Below are 16,934 nucleotides of genomic sequence, written 5' to 3'. Positions count from 1 at the left end.
TAAACAGAGGACCGGCCACTTCCCAGGCAGCGCCACTACCGCTGCCGATCCTTTGCCAGGAACAGAAATGAGAAGAGCAAGAGAAAACAGACGTGTCCTCCTCTCTGGTCAACCCTCAGTTCCCACTTTGTCACTAGAGACAGTCGCTGAAAGGTATAAGGAAATTTGAATAAGAAAAAAGTCTTGAAGATATCAGAGCACCCGGTGGGGTGGGCAGGTAAGAAGGAGGACCAGAAGGAACAGGTATTGCTGCCAAGTTATCAGTCACTTATGTGCTTAAGAATGCTGCATTTCTTTTGTTTGACGAGTTTTACCTCCCAGATTCCCGTAAAGCACCTGGTCCGGTCTGTTATCTAACCACAAGGGCAGCAGTGCCTTTCCTGTTCTTACCCTCCGAAGGGAACACCAGCCTGGGACTGAGGTGCTGACCACCACCCTGAGTGCTGCGCCTGGGCCTTCCCAAGAAATTGGGAACCTCTGACTGGGGCAAGCAGCTTCCAGCACCACCCACAGCCACCATGAAGGTTCTGATCTTGACCCTCCTGTTTCTGCCACTACTGCTGATGTCCATGGTCTCTAGCAACCCGAACTCAGGTAAATAAGATTGATTTTCTATAAAGGGGGGAGAAAGGGGGCAGAAAACGTGTTAAAACAGGCCACACATGTGTTAAAACGTAGCTCCTTTTGCTACGAAGATATTGTAAGGCCAGGGGCTGTGGCACGCACCTGTAATGTCACTACTTGGAGGATGAGGCAGGAGGACTTTAAGTTTGAAGCGAACATGGGCACCTTAGCAAGAAGTGCCAGGGGTATAGTTCGGTGGTAAAGCACCTCTGGGTTCAATCTCAAGTACAAAAAAAAAAAAAGATATACTGTTCTCTCTCTCTCTCTCTCTCTCTCTCTCACACACACACACACACACACACACACTAGCTCAACCAAGATTTCCCCTTCTCCCCTCCAACTCCTTTTCCAGAAGAGGAATAAATTTCCCCAGGGCCAAACTATGTGGCAGAGGTGACTGGATGTGAAGGTAAGTGTACACTCACAGAAGCTAAAGAAGTCCCATGTTCCTCATACTGCCCTAGAGATGCCACTGACAATTTTTAATGGTATTTAACGGTACTGTGGTAAAGCAGAAAACTGCGATTGCCAGGCAGAACCCACAAGTTCTAACCGTACCAAGCCCTGAAGCAGCTCACCTTCTGGGAAGCAGAGCTTTGGTGAGGCATAGCCAAAGTGGCTCAGCCCTGTGCACAGTGGAGAGCTTGTCCCCTTGTGTGTGTCTCCTCCAGAGCACCATCCCATCCCAGGGCTACTTGAAGTGCCATTGCTTGTACTGTGTTTGGCATTCCTCAGCCTGGGCTCCACTCAGACCTGCTTTTCCAGCCCTGAACCTCTGCTCAACACCAAGACTCTCTGCTCCACCCTGACTCCCTGCTGTTCCCAAAACAGGTTCTGCTGTTTTCCTCCTCCAGATCCAAAGCCATCTCCTCCCCCAAGCCTCCCTAGATTCCTCCCAGACAGATAGGGTGCTCCCCTCACGGAGCGGGCTCAGCCCTAACTTGACTCTCTTTTTGCATTGATCATATTCTGCCTGTATTGAAAGTGTTCGTGCGCCCTCCATCCCCTGCCCCTGCCTTCTAACTGTAACCTCCCTGGTGGCACAAATGGGCCATGTCCCTCACATTATCCAGCACAGGACACAGTAAATATTAGCCAAGTCCTCAGGTTTCCAAGTACAAAATATTGCTCCTTTGAGACTCTCTATACCAGAGTTTGATAGCAGCTCTATTGACATTTGGGGCTGAACAAGTCTTTGTTGTGGGGGCTGTTCTTTGTATTGTAATATGGCATCTACCCACTGGACGCCAAGAGTGGCCTCTTCCCTCCTCAACACGCTCCAGTTAAGAAATCTAAAAAAATGCTAGGCTGAGTCAAGAGGACTGCAAGTTCAAAGCCAGCCTCGGCAACAGCAAGGCGCTAAGCAACTCAGTGAGACCCTGTCTATAAAAATACAAAATAGGGCTGGGGATGTGGCTCAGTGGTTGAGTGCCCCTGAGATCAATTCCTGGTATTCCCCCCCCCAAAAAAAAAGAAAGCTAAAAATACTTCCAGACATTGCTAAATGTTTCCTGGCGGGGCAGGGGGGGGCATTGACACTCCCAGTGGAGAACCACGGCTCTATTCCAATAGTTCTTAAACCTGGTCACATGTTTAGATTCAGCATTTGAGTTATTAGGACCCAGATCCAAATACCAACTCTACCCACTCACTTTCCAACTCTCCACAAGTCATTTAAGTGCTTCGAGTCTCAGTGTCACCATATTAAAACACATAAAATAACCGGGTGCAGTGGTGCGAGCCTGAAATACAGCAACTAGGGAGGCTGAGGCAGGAGGATCACAAGCTCAACGCCAGCCTCAGCAACTTGGCGAGGACCTGTCTCAAAATAAAATATAAAAAGGGCTGGGATGTGGCTCAGTGGTTAAGTACCCCTGGGTTCAATCCCCAGTACCAAATATAACAATAATAATAAAACACATAAAATAACATTTATCACACGGACTTGCAAAGATTAAATGACCTACAACATTCATCTAGAAAGAGATTGTTAGCACAAAAGAACCAGGCTGGACACAAACTTCACATATCATTTCAGCCTTTTATTCAGGAACGATGGGCCCACTTTCCAGGTGGAAAATAAGTCACTGAACAAAGGAGGGGACTGGGCTTCTATAGGTTCTACTGAGAGGTGAGTTAGTTAATGAATGTGTCAGTTTGGGCACTCAGGAATTTGGGGTCTGTTTTACTGAGTGAAATGGGAGGGGGTTTGGGGTCAGCAGTCAGTATCTGGGATTTACTTACTGGAATGGATGGAGGGCACTGGTTGGTATCTGGAAAGGATTTGTTTAGCAAAGGATCAATGCTTTGGACACCTCCTCCCCAGGGCTTGTTTAATCACCAGGAAAGAATGTACTGGGGAAGGATCAACGCTCTCAATGTATGGCTTTCTGTCTCTCTCCCCTTTTCCCAGGCTTCACTATTTGAGGGGTTTGTCAGTTTCCATATCTAATAGAGGTCAATAAACAGACCAAGTGCAATTCGAAAACAGTTCCTAACACACGATGAACTGGGGAAGGCTCCCTGTGCCACCAAGTGTGGCTATCACAAATCACACCATGGACGGGGGCTGGGCTCCAGATTTGCTTTCAGCCAAGCAATTTTGCAATCCTGCCAAAGTCTGAGCCAATTCATAATGGAAGGAATGACACCTCACACTGTCCAAAACAATTCTCAAAACAAAATCTGATCTTACTTTATCTTTTTTTTTTTTTTTTGGATACTGGAGATTGAACTTAATAACTGAGTCACATCCCAGGCCTTTTGCTAAACTTTGTATGTTTTAGACAGGATCTCACTAAGTTGTGTAGGGCCTTACTAAGTTGCTGAGGCTGGCTTTGAACTCCTGATCCTCCTGCCTTAGCCTCCCCAGCTGCTGGGATTATAAGTATGCACCACCGTACCTGGCTTTACTTTACCTTTGAAAATAACTACATCTGTGCTTTTCAATATGCTTTTCCCAGCAGAGAGGGAAGGAAAAAAAATGTGAGAGTATTAGGAAATAAGTTACTTATAATAACAGATTATTTACTTCTTGTAATATTACTTATTTATAAAATTGCTTATAATAATACCTTACATGTATTAAGCACTCTATGTTGCCTGGCTCAGTGTGGCTCACGTCGGTAATCCCAGCAATTTGGGAGGCTGAGACAGGAAGCCAGCCTGGGCAGCTTAGACAGGCTCTGCTTCAAAATAAAAATAAAAAGGGCTGAGGTTGTAGCTCAGTGGTAAAGTACCCTAGGGTTCAATCCTCAATACTGCACATGTGCATGTGCATGCGCGCGCGCACACACACACACACACACACACACACACACACCCTCCTGTGTTGCAGGCTTTGTTCTAAGCGCTCTACACAGACAGCATTAATTCACTTTGTCCTCATAGATCTAATGAATTTTTTTTCCTTTCATTTCTCATACTTTCAAAACTGTAAAAATAGATTTCCAGTATATCCTTCATCCACTTTTTTTAAAATATTTTTTTTAGTTATACATGGACACAATATCTTTATTTTGTTTATTTATTTTTGTGTGGAGCTGAAGATCGAACCCAGTACCTCACATGTGTGAGGCAAGTGCTCCACCACTGAGCCACAACCCCAGCCCTCCTTCATCCACTTTTTTCAAATAACTTCTTATATAACCATAATACGATTATAAAAATAGGAGATTGGCACTGATACAATAATGTTAACTAATTCACATTTAAATTTTTGTTAATTATCCCATGTATGTCCTTTTTCTAGTTCAGAGTTTGATTCAAGATCCTACGCTGAATAAAAGTGCTCTGTCTCCTTGGTATCCTCCAATCTAGGGTAGTTTCCCAGTCCTTCCTTCTTTCATACCTTGATGATGATGATGATGATGATGATAATAATAATAATAATAATAATAATAGTATTAGGGATTGAACCCACTGAGCCACATCCCCAGCCCTTTTTATTTTTTATTTTGAAATAGGGTCTCACTAAATTACTGAGGCTACTCTCTAACTTCCAATCCTCCAGACTCAGCCTCCCAAGTCACTGGGATCACAGGTGTGCACCCAGCCCTTGAGATTATTTTGAGGAATACTGGGCAGGTATTTTGCAAAATGTCTCCAGTTGGGTTCATCCAATGCTTCCTCATGACTAAGTTCAGGTTATTCATTTGGGGCATGTGTCAGCTTTTCATCACTGTGATCAAAATACCTGACAAGAACAACTTAGAGGAGGAAAAGTTTATTTGGGGCTCACAGTTTCAGAAGTCTCAGCCCATGGCTGGCCAACTCCATTGCTCCCAGTCTGAGATGAAACAGAACATCATGGTGGAAGGGTATGGTGGTGGAAAGCTGTGAGCCTATGACAGCCAGAAAGAGGGGGGACAGAGAAAGAGGAGCCAGGGACAAGATATAGCCCAAAGCCACAGTGACTGACTTCCTCCAGCCACGTCCCACCTACTGACGATTATCACTCAGTACTCAGTCGTCTATTCAAATTAGTAATCTACTGATGAGGTTCAGATCTCATAATCTAATCACATCACCTCTCAACATTCCTGCACTGCCTGACACGTGAGTTTCTGAGAGGACACTCAAATCCAAATCATAACAGGGCAAAAATACCACAGAAGTGATGTGTCCTTCTCAGTACGCCACAGAAGGAGACTCAGCATGCGACCATCTCTCGTTGCTAGTGATGTTAATCGGTTAAGGTTGTGTCTGCTAGTTTTCTTGACTGTAAAGTTACAGTTTTCCCCCTTGTAATTAATAAGTGTTCTGTGGAGAGATACTTGAAGACTGTGCAAATATCCTACTCCTTATCATAATACTTTTACCCAATCAATAATTTTTTAAATTCATTAATGACTCTTACCTACAACGATGATTACTGTGGTGTTAACCACATAGTGATTTTCCATTTCCTTCATTCCTTCTACATTTAGTCATTGGAATTCTACTATAAGAAAGAGCACCGGGCACAGTGGAGCGCACCTGTGATCCTAGGGAGCAGAGACTCAGGAGGCTGAGGCAGGAGTATCACAAGTTCAAGGCCAGCCTCAGCAACTTAGCAAGACCCTGTCTCAAAATAAAAAGTAAGAAAAGGACTGAGGATGTAGCTCAGTGGTAAAGCACCCCTGGGTTCAATCCCCAGTACAAGAAAGAAAAAGAGAGAGAGAGAGATAAGCTATTCCTCCTTCTTTTACTGATTAATTCAATTATCTATTTCCATCAGAATGGACTCATGGATATTTATGGGTTATAATCCATTACTATCATTATTTATTGTTATTCATATTGTACCTGAATTGGCCACTGGGGCTTATTCAAGTCGACTTTTGCGATCTTTTAATATCCCCCATTATTTTTGAGCAGTTCTTGCTTTCTGACACTACAATATATTCTAGGTTCATCTTGTACTTTCTTACCCCAGCCCTGAAATCAGTCACTTCTACAGGGAACCCAGGTTCCTTTCATGGGAAAATGCTGTTTTACAAATGATGGGCAATACATACAACCTTTGCTAGTGGCTGCCATTACTTCTAGACTCTCTAATGGACAGAGCTGGGAAATAACAACATTAATGTACTACATTTTACAAATCAGGTAAACGAGGCACAAATGAGTTAAGCTGGCTAAAATCACAAAGCAAATTTATAGTAGAACTGGGAAACCAAAATAGTGATAGATGTACCACAATTCCTAACAAGTAACTTTTGTTGTTGTTGTTGTACTCTGGATTGAACCCAGGGGCACTTAACCACTGAGATAAGTCCCCAACCCTTTTTTTAACTTTATTTTTTTTTCACTATCACCATATTACTTCCTGAGCCCCATAAATTCCAAGAAATATTTTTACTTTTTTTTTTAATTTTGAGAGGATCTTTCTAAATTGCTGAGACTGGCCTCAAATTTGTGATACTTCCACCTCAGCCTCCCAAATTGCTGGGATTACAGGTGTGTACCCCAACTAACAAGTAACTTTTTAACAAATAAATGCCTTTTAGCAGAAAGCTCCATATCTAATATTCCAGCATAGACACCATTTTTGAAAAATAACTAGAAGTCCACAGTAATAATCACAATAATAATCACCATGTACTGAAGGCCTGGCTGCACTCACGGTACCTCGTAATTCCTCAGAACTCTGCAAAATGGAGACCACTATTCTCATTTTACTCAAGGGAAATCGAGAATCAAGGAAGCAGAGGGACTTGTCTAGTTAAGTGACGAAGCCAGCCGCTAACCCCAGGTCTATCTGGATATAAAGGCTCTGTTTATTCCACGTATCATGGTTTCCCAAAACTAATTTTAGGTAAAACATAAATTCACATTTTTTTTTTACCTCAGTAATTACATGTTTGTTTTAATGTTTATTAGAAAAAGATCTAAGCATGCATCAAGCCTGTAACTTCACAGATGATATCACACAGAATGAGACTGTTTTGTAAAATAAATTTAGAGGAAATATATGAAGTAGATAATAGTTGAGGTGGTAATAGAAAAAATCATAAATCCCAGTGGCTCAGGAGGCTGAGGCAGGAGGATTGCAAGTTCAAAGCCAGCCTCAGCAAATTAACAAGGCCCTAGAGAAAGAGAAAATCATAAAGATAGTCCCTAACTGCCTGAGGTTTGGAAGACATAATACAACAATTCCAAGCAGCCTCATTTTCAGCTGTATGAGCCTAGCTTTCATGTAGGGTCATGATAATAACAACAGACTAAGGATCTTGGACCTGGGTTTAACATTACCTTTGTGAACTTGGGCATTTCATTTGCTGTCATTGGGGCTCAGTTTCCTCATCCAAAAATAAAAAGAAATAGTGATTTAGTTCATTATTATAGCCCTTTGAAAGCAATTTGATGATAATATCAAGAACCATAAGGCCAGCATAATGGCTCACACTGGCAATCCCAGCTATTCAGGAGGCTGAGGCAGGAGGATCACAAGTTTGAGGCCAGACCCAGCAACTTACAGAGGCCCTAAGCAACTTAACAAGACTCTGTTTCTAAATAAATAAATAAATGGGGCTGGGGATGTAGCTCAATGCATGTAGCCCCATCCAAGTACTCCCACGTTCCATCCCAAGTACAGAAAGAAAGAAAGAAAGAAGAAACAAGAACTGTTCTTAAATTTCCACTAGTATTTCCACTTTCGGAACTCTCTTCCAATGAGAGAGATTTTTATTCTCTTTCCCAAGAAAATAATCCAAAATTTAGAAAAAGTTATAAAAATGAAAAACTTTTGTCAGTGTCTAAACATAAAGCAACCTAAAGATTCAGCAATGGGAAAACAGTTAAGTAATTTGGAAAACAGATACTTGTTGCAGTCATTAAAAATATCTATTATGGGGCTGGGGTTGTGGCTCAGTGGGAGAGCACTTGCCTGCCATGTGTGAGGCCCTGGGTTCGATTCTCAGCAGCGCATATAAAATAAAATAAATAAAATAAAGGTCTATCATCACTAAAAAAAATAAATTCTAAAAATATATCTATTATGAAGATGAAATATCATCATGCTCTATGAAGGGGGGTAGAAATCCGTTTGTGTACTGTGGTTATCCCTACATAAAGAAAACCATATATAGATCACACACCAAAATACCAACATTTAGTAAGAACAGTGAGTTTTTTGTTATATCTCAAAACTTTCTCCAATATAGTTGTATTACATTTAGAATGAAAACCCTCCTCAATTAAGGGATTCAACTAAATGGTCTCTAAGATTCTTTCTTGCTCTTATATTGTGTGGGGTTTTTTTGGTGGATCAAGGAGTAGAGGTCATGCACAAGTGAAATATGAGAAAAGGGTAGCCAGCCGAGGCTACGCCTGTTTACTTTTACAACTCTCTAAATAGCATGAGAACATTTGAAAACTAGCACTTGGGGAAATGATGTAACACCCTCCATCTGTGTAGCAGAAAGGGCACAAGTCTGGGAAATAGGAACCTGAATTGGACCAGACGATCTCTAAGGGCCCTCTCCAAATTAAATTGTCCAGCCACTCATTTGAACAAACGTTTACCAAATGCCTGCCGTGTGCCAGGAGCAAAGTAGCTGAATGACTACTGAACTGTTGGTTCTAAGTCTAGTGATGGAGAATGATTTTGTTTTAGGATCAGCATAACAAAATTTCATAGACGGGGCGGTGGCTTAGACAACAGAAATTTATATTCTCACAGTTCTGGAGGTTGGAAATCCAAGGTCAGAGGTTCCGCAGGTTTGGTTCTTCTACTTGGCCTGCAAATGGTTGCTGTCTTAGTTTGGGCTGCTATGACAAATCACCACAGGTTGAGTGGCTTATAAACAACAGGAGTTTATTCCACAGTTCTGGAGGCAGGACTTCTGAGATCAGAGTGTCAGTATGATTAGGTTCTGATAAGGGTCCTCTTCCAGGTTGCACAGAGTTAGCTTCTTGTGTCTTCACATGACAGAAAGAGTGAGAAAACCCTCTGGGTTCCCTTTTATAAGGGCACTAATCCCATTCATGAGGGCCGTACCTTCATGACCTAATTATTTCCCAAAGACTTCACTTCTTGATACATTGAGTATTAAGATTTCAACATACACACTTCACGGGGACACGAACATTCAGTTCATAATAGCCACCTTCTTACTGGATCCTTGCAGGGCCATTCTGCTGTGTACACACACTCCTGTGTGTCCAAATCTTATCTTCTTAAAAGGACATGGCTCAGTGAGTTAGGGCCCACCAAACAATCTTATTTTAACCTAATCAGCTCTTTAAGGACCCCATCTCCAAAAAACAGACATTCAGAGATACTGGAAGTTATGAGTCTTAATCCCAATGACTTGGGAGACTGAGACAGGAGGATCAAGAGTTCAAAGCCAGCCTCAGCAACAGTTAGGTACTAAGCAACTCGGTGAGACCCTGTCTCTAAATAAATACAAAATAGGGCTGGGGATGTGGCTCAATAGTCGAGTGCCCCAGAGTTCAGTCCCCAGTATCCACCCCCCAAAAAGACAAAGGCAACCCTGTGAAGGCATAATCGACTCCAATAGGAAATATTGCTGTACAGAGTGCACTCTGCAGAGGATGTATCCTCTGGGCTCAGCACCTTATTGTTTTGATTCCCTCCGCTAGCCCCTCCTCCGAGAGCTGGTGAGAATCTCAAGTCTATAAGCCATCATCCTTGATTGTCAGAAAACTATTTTAAAGCCAGGTGTAGTGGCACAAGCCCATAGTCCCAGCCATTTGGGAGACTAAGGCAGGAGGACTGCTTGAGTCCAGGAGTTCAAAGTCAACCTGGGCAACACAGTAAGACCCTGTCTCAAAAATATATAAATTTTAAAGCTGAGCACAATGTTACACGCCTGTAATCCCAGTAGCTCAGGAGGCTGAGGCAGGAGGATGGTGAGTTCAAAGCCAGCCTCAGCAAATTTTCGAGGCCCTAAGCAACTTAGCAAGACCCTGTCTCTCAATAAAATATATAAAAAAAAAAAGCGCTAGGGATGTCATTCAGTGGTTAAGCGCCCCTAGGTTCAGTCCCCAGTAGCAAAACAAAAAAAGATAGATAGACAGACAGATAGATAGATAGATATTAACCCAATAAAATCAGCTTGGATAGAGGCCAAAAGCGGAGTGTGTTTGTTCCAGAGGAACACATGCAAATACCATCCTCGTATAGTTTGAACTGGAATTGTGAATCCAAACACAGTAATTTGGAGGTCAGGTGGAAATCTTGGTTAATGGAATAATGAGATCCTTGTTTTCACTCCTGAAGTCATGAGGATTTGAACGTAGGGGACAAGGAGAGGGTGTACAGTCCTGATAACCCCTAACCTTTTGTCCTCTCTTCCATCAGAGTCCTTTCTTTCTTCACCAACCTTCAGCTCAGCTTTTCTCTAAGCCAGATTTTAAAACTCTTATTCTTTATCCATTTAAAACACTCCTCTCTTGAAGAACCCTAGATCCCCAGAGCAAATAAAGAGATGAAACGGAAATTCTTGACCTAGGTAGCACAATAGGGGGTTTCTGTTGGCCCCTTCCCTTTCCGGTGCCTGGAAGTGACCTGTTTCCTTCCAACAGGGGTCGCCAGAGGCAACAGGGACCAACGCCAGGCTTCTGGGAGGAGGCTCCTGAAAGGCAGCCAAGAATGTGAGTGCAAAGGTCAGTAACTCAGCATGGACACAGCCCTGGCACCACAGTGACCCCAGCTCTCCCCCTGGAGCCCCTCTGAGAGCAGGGCAGATGTTCTCCGAGCTGACCTCAGCATCCAAAACATGCAGCACCCTTGCCGGCTTGCTTTCTGAGTTTCAGGCAAGAACTGGACTCCTCCAAGGCCTAGTGGGGAGCTGGCCAAAATTCAGGCTGTCCTCTTCCCCTTCCTCTTTACCCCAAAAAATCTAGGGCTGTCTTCCAAAAGGATTGTCACATTTTCCTGGCTTTCCAAAAGCATCCTAGATCCTATTCTCAGCCTCACTGAACTCACAAAAAAAAAAAAAAAACCTGAAAACAGAGATAAAATGATTTGCCCAAGGTATAGCAGCCCTCCAAAGATAATGCCTACGTGCATGAATGATTCTGTCAAAATAAACCCAACTATTATGTATAACTATAATGCACTAATTAAAAAAAAAAAAAGATATTGCCAGGCTCAGTGATGCACACTTGTAATCCCAGTGGCTTAGGAGGCTGAGGCAGGAGGATCACAAATTCAAAGTCAGCCTCAGCCATTTAGTGAGGCCCTAAGCAACTCAATGAGACCCTGTCTCTAAATAAAATATTTAAAAGGTCTGGGGATGTGGCTCAGTGGTTGAGCACCCCTGGGTTCAGTCCCTAGTACAAAAAAAAGATAATGCCTAGATCTTACTGTTCATTCTGTGATTTTCCCAATGCTATCTCCCTCTAAACCAAATCTTTAGAAGTCAGTAAAACAGTTCATAAATCCTGGTGTTCAAATAGCTGGAGGTTTCCAGCTGTTCTGCGTTGACCCCTCTCCCCACCCCCACTGCAGTGTAGAAAAGGAAACGCCCCCCCCCCCCTACTTCCCAACGCACCGACCCTCCTGTCTGAGCAGCAGCCTGTTATTTCAGATTGGTTCCTGAGAGCCTCTAAGAAAAAACCCATGACAGCAGCCGGGCTGCCAAAGAAGCGATGTCCCTGTGATCATTCTACAGTCAGCGTGAAGAAAACCAGTAAGTTTCAACAAACTGGCCTTCCTTAAACCAAAGTCACTCCTGGGTGTCACTAGGGATGGAGCAGAGGCTGAGAACAGAAGAGGAGTGGACGCCAGGAAGGAAAAGCACACGTCTGGGCCCTGGGTCCTCAATGCCGACCTGTGAAGAAAGAAGAAGACAGGGAAAGCAGGGTACAGCCACCTGGTCCTGGAAAGGGTTAGCCAAATTCCTAGGTTTTAGGCCTTCGATGCTTATCAAAGTGGAGGGAGAAGGGGTATTAGGATCTGATCATTGATTTCTGAAGATGACACCAGTGTTAGGGTCAACAGAATATGACTCCTCCCCTGCCTAGGGAGGCTGGTTTGGGTTTGGTTAGTTTGGGGGATGAGATCTTGTCTTGTTGCTCAGACACACAATCTCCTGCCTCAGCCTCCCGAGTAGCCAGGATTACATGGTTGTGCCACCACACACAACTAGTCTAGTAGGTTTTAAGAATTATCAAGAATGGGATAAATCTGGATCCTTATACTCTCTTGATGGAAGTGAATTTGGCAGTACCTATAAAATTTTTAAATGAGTATACCTTCTGACCAGTAGTCATATTTCGAGAAATATGATTATTAAAGATATTAAAGAAATTATTAAAGATACATATGTAAACCAGATATAGTGGCACAGGACTGTAATCCTGGCTACTTGGGAGACAGAAACAGGAGGCTCACAAGTTCAAGGTCAGCCTCAGCAATTTAGTGAGATCTTATCTCAAAATAAAAAGGGGTGGAGGTGTATCTCAGTGATAGTGCATCCCCGGGTTGAATCCCCAGCACCAAAAAACAAAACAAAGCAAAAAAAAGATATATGTACAAAAACTACAGTAGTATTTTTCTTGAAAAATAAATGGGGGTAAATGTTCATCAAATAAAATTGGGCAAATCTGCAGCTGTCAAAAATAATGAGGTAAATTATAATATATTGACTGAAAAGAAATTCATGATATATTAAGTAAAAAAATAAGTTTAAGTTGATTTGAGGGGCTGGGGTTGTGGCTCAGAGTAGAGCACTCAACTACCATGTGTAAGGTACCAGGTTCGACCTTCAGCACCACATAAAAATAAAATAAAGATATTGTGTCCACCTATAACTAAAAAATGAATATTTTTTAAAAATGTGAATTTGAAAGACAAATTCATAAGAAGGAAGGATTTTGTAAACAGAATACAAAATGTACAAACCATAAAGGAAGAGATTGATAAACCTGATTTCATTGAAATTTTAAATTTGTAATTATCAAAATAATACAATGACAAACTACAGAGTTGGAGATGATATCTGCAACATATATAACCCACAGAGGATTAGTACTGCCATGTGTAATCCCAGTGACTCAGGAGGCTGAGGCAGGAGGATTGCAAGTTCAAGGCCAGCCTCAGCAACTTATCAAGACCATAAGCAATTTAGTAAGACCCTGTCTCTAAATTAAACAAAAAGAAGAAAGAAGAAAACAAAACAAAAAAGATTAGTATTTAGTACTGAGAATACATAAAATATTCACACAAATCAACAACAAGAAGGCAGGCAATACAATGGATAGGTTAAAAGAGTTAAATAGTCACTTCTCAGATAAGGAAATCCAAATAGCTAACAAACATGTGAAATGACACTCAAACTTATTATTGGAAAAATGTAAATTGAATTCCAAACAAGATCATCACTGTTTCATCAGCAAATTGGCAAAAACTTTAAAGTCTGACAAGTTTAAGTGTTGCCAGAGAGTAGAGCAAAGAAACTCTCAGATGCTGCTAATGGGAGTGTAAGTTGGTAAATCACTTTGAAAAACATTGATGGTTATTTTCTAAACTTTAAACTATGTGGCCAAGCAATTTCACTATCAGGTATATACTCAAAAGTACACCAGGAGACGTGTATGACAATTTCATAGCAGCATTGCCATAACTACCCTAAACTGGAAACTGACCAAATGTCCATTGACAGTAGAATGAATAGGTAAGTCATAATACATTAGAATATTTGTGTGCACACGCGTACACACACATCAGCGTGAATGTACAATCCCTAACAATATAAATAAATCTTGCCCCCATAATTTTGAAGGAAGAAAACAAGACACAGGGAGTAACTACAGTATGTTTTTGTGTACTGTCTTTATTTTACTTTATTTATTTTATTTTATTTTATTTTTGGTAGTGGAGATTGAATCCAGGGGCATTTAACCACTGAGCCACACCCTCAGCCCTTTAACGTTTTATTTAGAGACAGGGTCTCTAAGTTGCTTAGGGCCTCTCTAAGTTGGTGAGGCTGGCTTTGAACTCCCAATCCTCCTGCTTCAGCCTCCCAAGCTGCTGGGATGACAGGTGTGCGCCACTGTGGGAGACCAACCTTACACGACTGAGTCACACTCCCCGGCTGGGTCCTGAGGCGCTCTGAGGTGCTCGGTTGAAGAAATGTGGCAGAGCTTTCCCCACCCTTCTTGGGTCCGAGGGTCGAGGGTCGGTGTCTCGTGCATGGGTGTGTCTTGCTACAGCCCCATGGGTTTGTAATATAACCCCTTTCCCTGTTTAAGATAGAATCTTCCATGGAAGATTACTGTGCCCTTGGGTATGGCCTACCCAGGTGTCAGTCAACCTGCTGACAGTGGACATCATGAAGATACTCAGCCCCCTGAAACCTGACCCCTTGCCTCATTTGAATAGCTTCTCCTCAATAAAAGGGGTCAGCCGCGCTCTCGCTCTCTCTCTTCCTGTGGACCCTTAGGGTCAGAGGAGCCGTCACAGCCACCCCAAAGAAAAAGGTATTGTGTCTCTTGTGTGGTTATTTTGCGCAGCCCAGTTTAACTGGAGTGACCCCTGAGCCTTTTAGTCGCGAGAACAGAAACCCGGCACGCCCCCATGCCCAGCCATCATGTACTGTCTTATTCCATTTGGACTGCTATAACCAAATACCATGGATGGGATGGTTATAAACAACAGAAATTTATTTCTTACAGTTCTGGAGATTGGGAAGCCCAAGATCAAGGTGTTAGTAGATTCAGGGTCTGCTGAGGGCCCACTTTCTGCTTTATAGATGATGGCTCCTAGCTGTGTCCTCACATGGCAGAAGGGACGAATCAGCTCTCTTGGCCTCTTTTATACGGCCACTAATCCCATTTATGAGAGTTCTGCCTCTATACATAACTTTATGAATTTCTACACATGTATAATATTGTTTATAATAAAATATTTGTTCAGGGTGAAGGGCAAAGCAATACATATGGCATAATTTTTTATTTTTTAAACTAAACTATTATGTTTATTAAAAGATTTGGGGAAATATTTGACAAACTTTTAATGATGGTTAGCTCTAAGGAGGAGGGTATAGTGTTGAGGTTATAGGAAGCATTTTGCTTTTTGCTGGATAAATTTTTTTCATTTAAATATTTTCCACTGTACAAGTCTTACTCTTATAATTTTAAAAGCACTCATAAGCCAGGTGCACACACCTGTAATCCCAGCAGCTTGGGAAGCTGAAGCAGGAGGACCTTGAGTTCAAAGACAGCTTCAGCAACTTAGCAAGGCACTTAGCAACTCAGCAAGACCCTGTCTCTAAGTAAAATATTTAAAAGGGCTGGGGATGTGGCTCAGTGGTTAAGCACCCCTGGGTTCAATTCTCAGTATCAAAAAAAAAAAAAGCACTCATAAAAATTCAATTTTAGGGCTGGGGTTATGGCTCAGTGGTAACGTGCTTGCCTAGCATTCGAGAGGCAGTGGGTTCGATTCTCAGCACCACATACAAATAAATAAAATAAATGTCCATCAACAACTAAAAAAAATAAATTAAAAAAATAAATTTTTAAACATGCTTTTAACATTGACCCCCCCTTTATTTGTACCCTAGGACACCGAAGGCACCACAGGAAGTCAAACAAGCATTCCAGAGCCTGCCGGCAATTTCTCCAACAATGTCAATTAGAAAGCTTTGCTCTGCCCTTGTAAGAGCTCTGAGATGAGAGCCTTCTCTCCACAAATTCTCAGCCAAAAAGGCAGTGGACCCAAAGCATGTTCTTATTCTTCCCCACTCCCTGTCCCCCCACCTCCACCATCATTCCAGTCCTATCAGATGGCACCTTTTTCCAACATCATGGATTATTGCTCCCTCTAGTGCAGCCTCCTCTTGCCAGTCTTTTTCTGTGCCCTCCCTTACCTGGGCTTCAGCTTAACTATGTGAAAGGATCTAGGAAACCCCACTCTCCTTGCTGGTCTCACTTATCATTAAATACCACCTGGAAAGTAGCAAACAGAAATCAATAAATGTTTTTAAATGTACTAGGTCAAAATCATTTCTTCTAAATGGGGTCTGACAACTCACACTGAATCCAGATGACTCACTTTACCCTGTTCATGCCAAACCCAACCCGGATTCTCCACCTACTTCTCCCTGCTCATGACCCTCAATCTTTCTCCACTGCCCAACTTTTTATTCTTTCACTCAATCAACAAACCTTTCTGAAGTAAGAGTAGGTGGAGCAAAGCAGGTATAGCCATGAATCAGACATTGTCTTATTAAGGAACAATGTAGGTTAAAAAAAGTCACAGTTTCCTAGCATATAGGCGGCCTTCAGTATTTATGATTGCTATCATCATCATCAATAGCCATTGTATTCTGTGGGTTTCTAGAAAGATGGTGTGGAGGATCTCCAATGCTATTCAAAAGAGCTTCAAGTTGTAAAAATGGGAGGACCTCATGGGGTTTTCTTAGTAAGGATGTGAAATCACTATAAAAAGATTAAACTGGTAACCACTTTTAAGAATGAATAAAGAGGGAAAATGTATTACAAGTATAGAGACTGCCTCCCCCTTTAGCTCTTTCCTCAAACATCAGAAGGGGGGGGTATCAAGGAACACTCATCCAGAATCTGGTTTCTATCACCCCAGATGAAATAGAAGACTAAATTGGGATGCTATGCTTGCCTTATGAGAAAGTACATTTCAACTGGGTATTGAGTGGGGTGGGGCTCTATTTATGACACAAGAGGGCAAGCCCCTCCCTCTGGTAAGAGAGTGCTGGGCACACAGCTTCTTCCTGTTCCTAATCCCTCCCACCCACAGTAGAAGGCACAAAGTGTATCACTTGGCCCAGGAGTGGGGAGCCAGCAGGGATCCACCCCCTAGCCAGATGCCTTAAAACGAAAGA

General features: G+C 42.4%; 1 protein-coding gene and 1 long non-coding RNA gene across 3 annotated transcripts in view; one reads left to right on the top strand and one right to left on the bottom strand.

Moving 5' to 3' along the window:
* The window catches only part of LOC131424607 (uncharacterized), an 82,359-nt gene that overhangs the window by 42,336 nt on the left and 23,089 nt on the right, over positions 1-16,934 (bottom strand). The window lies entirely within an intron of this gene.
* Cxcl17 (C-X-C motif chemokine ligand 17) lies at positions 328-16,066 on the top strand. Of its 2 annotated transcripts, XM_058583009.1 has the most exons (5): positions 328-594; positions 10,657-10,737; positions 11,664-11,765; positions 14,329-14,556; positions 15,639-16,066. In XM_058583009.1, the coding sequence occupies exons 1-4, from the start codon at positions 519-521 to the stop codon at positions 14,517-14,519; spliced, it is 450 nt and encodes a 149-aa protein (XP_058438992.1). In that variant the 5' UTR covers positions 328-518; the 3' UTR covers positions 14,520-14,556; positions 15,639-16,066. The 2 variants fall into 2 exon arrangements, with proteins under 2 accessions (XP_058438992.1, XP_046311640.1); XM_046455684.2 differs by lacking the exon at positions 14,329-14,556 and having other exon boundaries at positions 356-594.

The sequence above is a fragment of the Marmota monax genome, unplaced genomic scaffold (assembly GCF_021218885.2).
Source record: "Marmota monax isolate L192 unplaced genomic scaffold, Marmota_monax_Labrador192_F-V1.1 WCK01_AAM20220418_F8-fsc00149, whole genome shotgun sequence".
NCBI lineage: Eukaryota > Metazoa > Chordata > Mammalia > Rodentia > Sciuridae > Marmota > Marmota monax.
The sequence above is the reverse complement of the archived record's forward strand: the minus strand, read 5'-3'. Positions and strand labels throughout refer to the sequence as shown.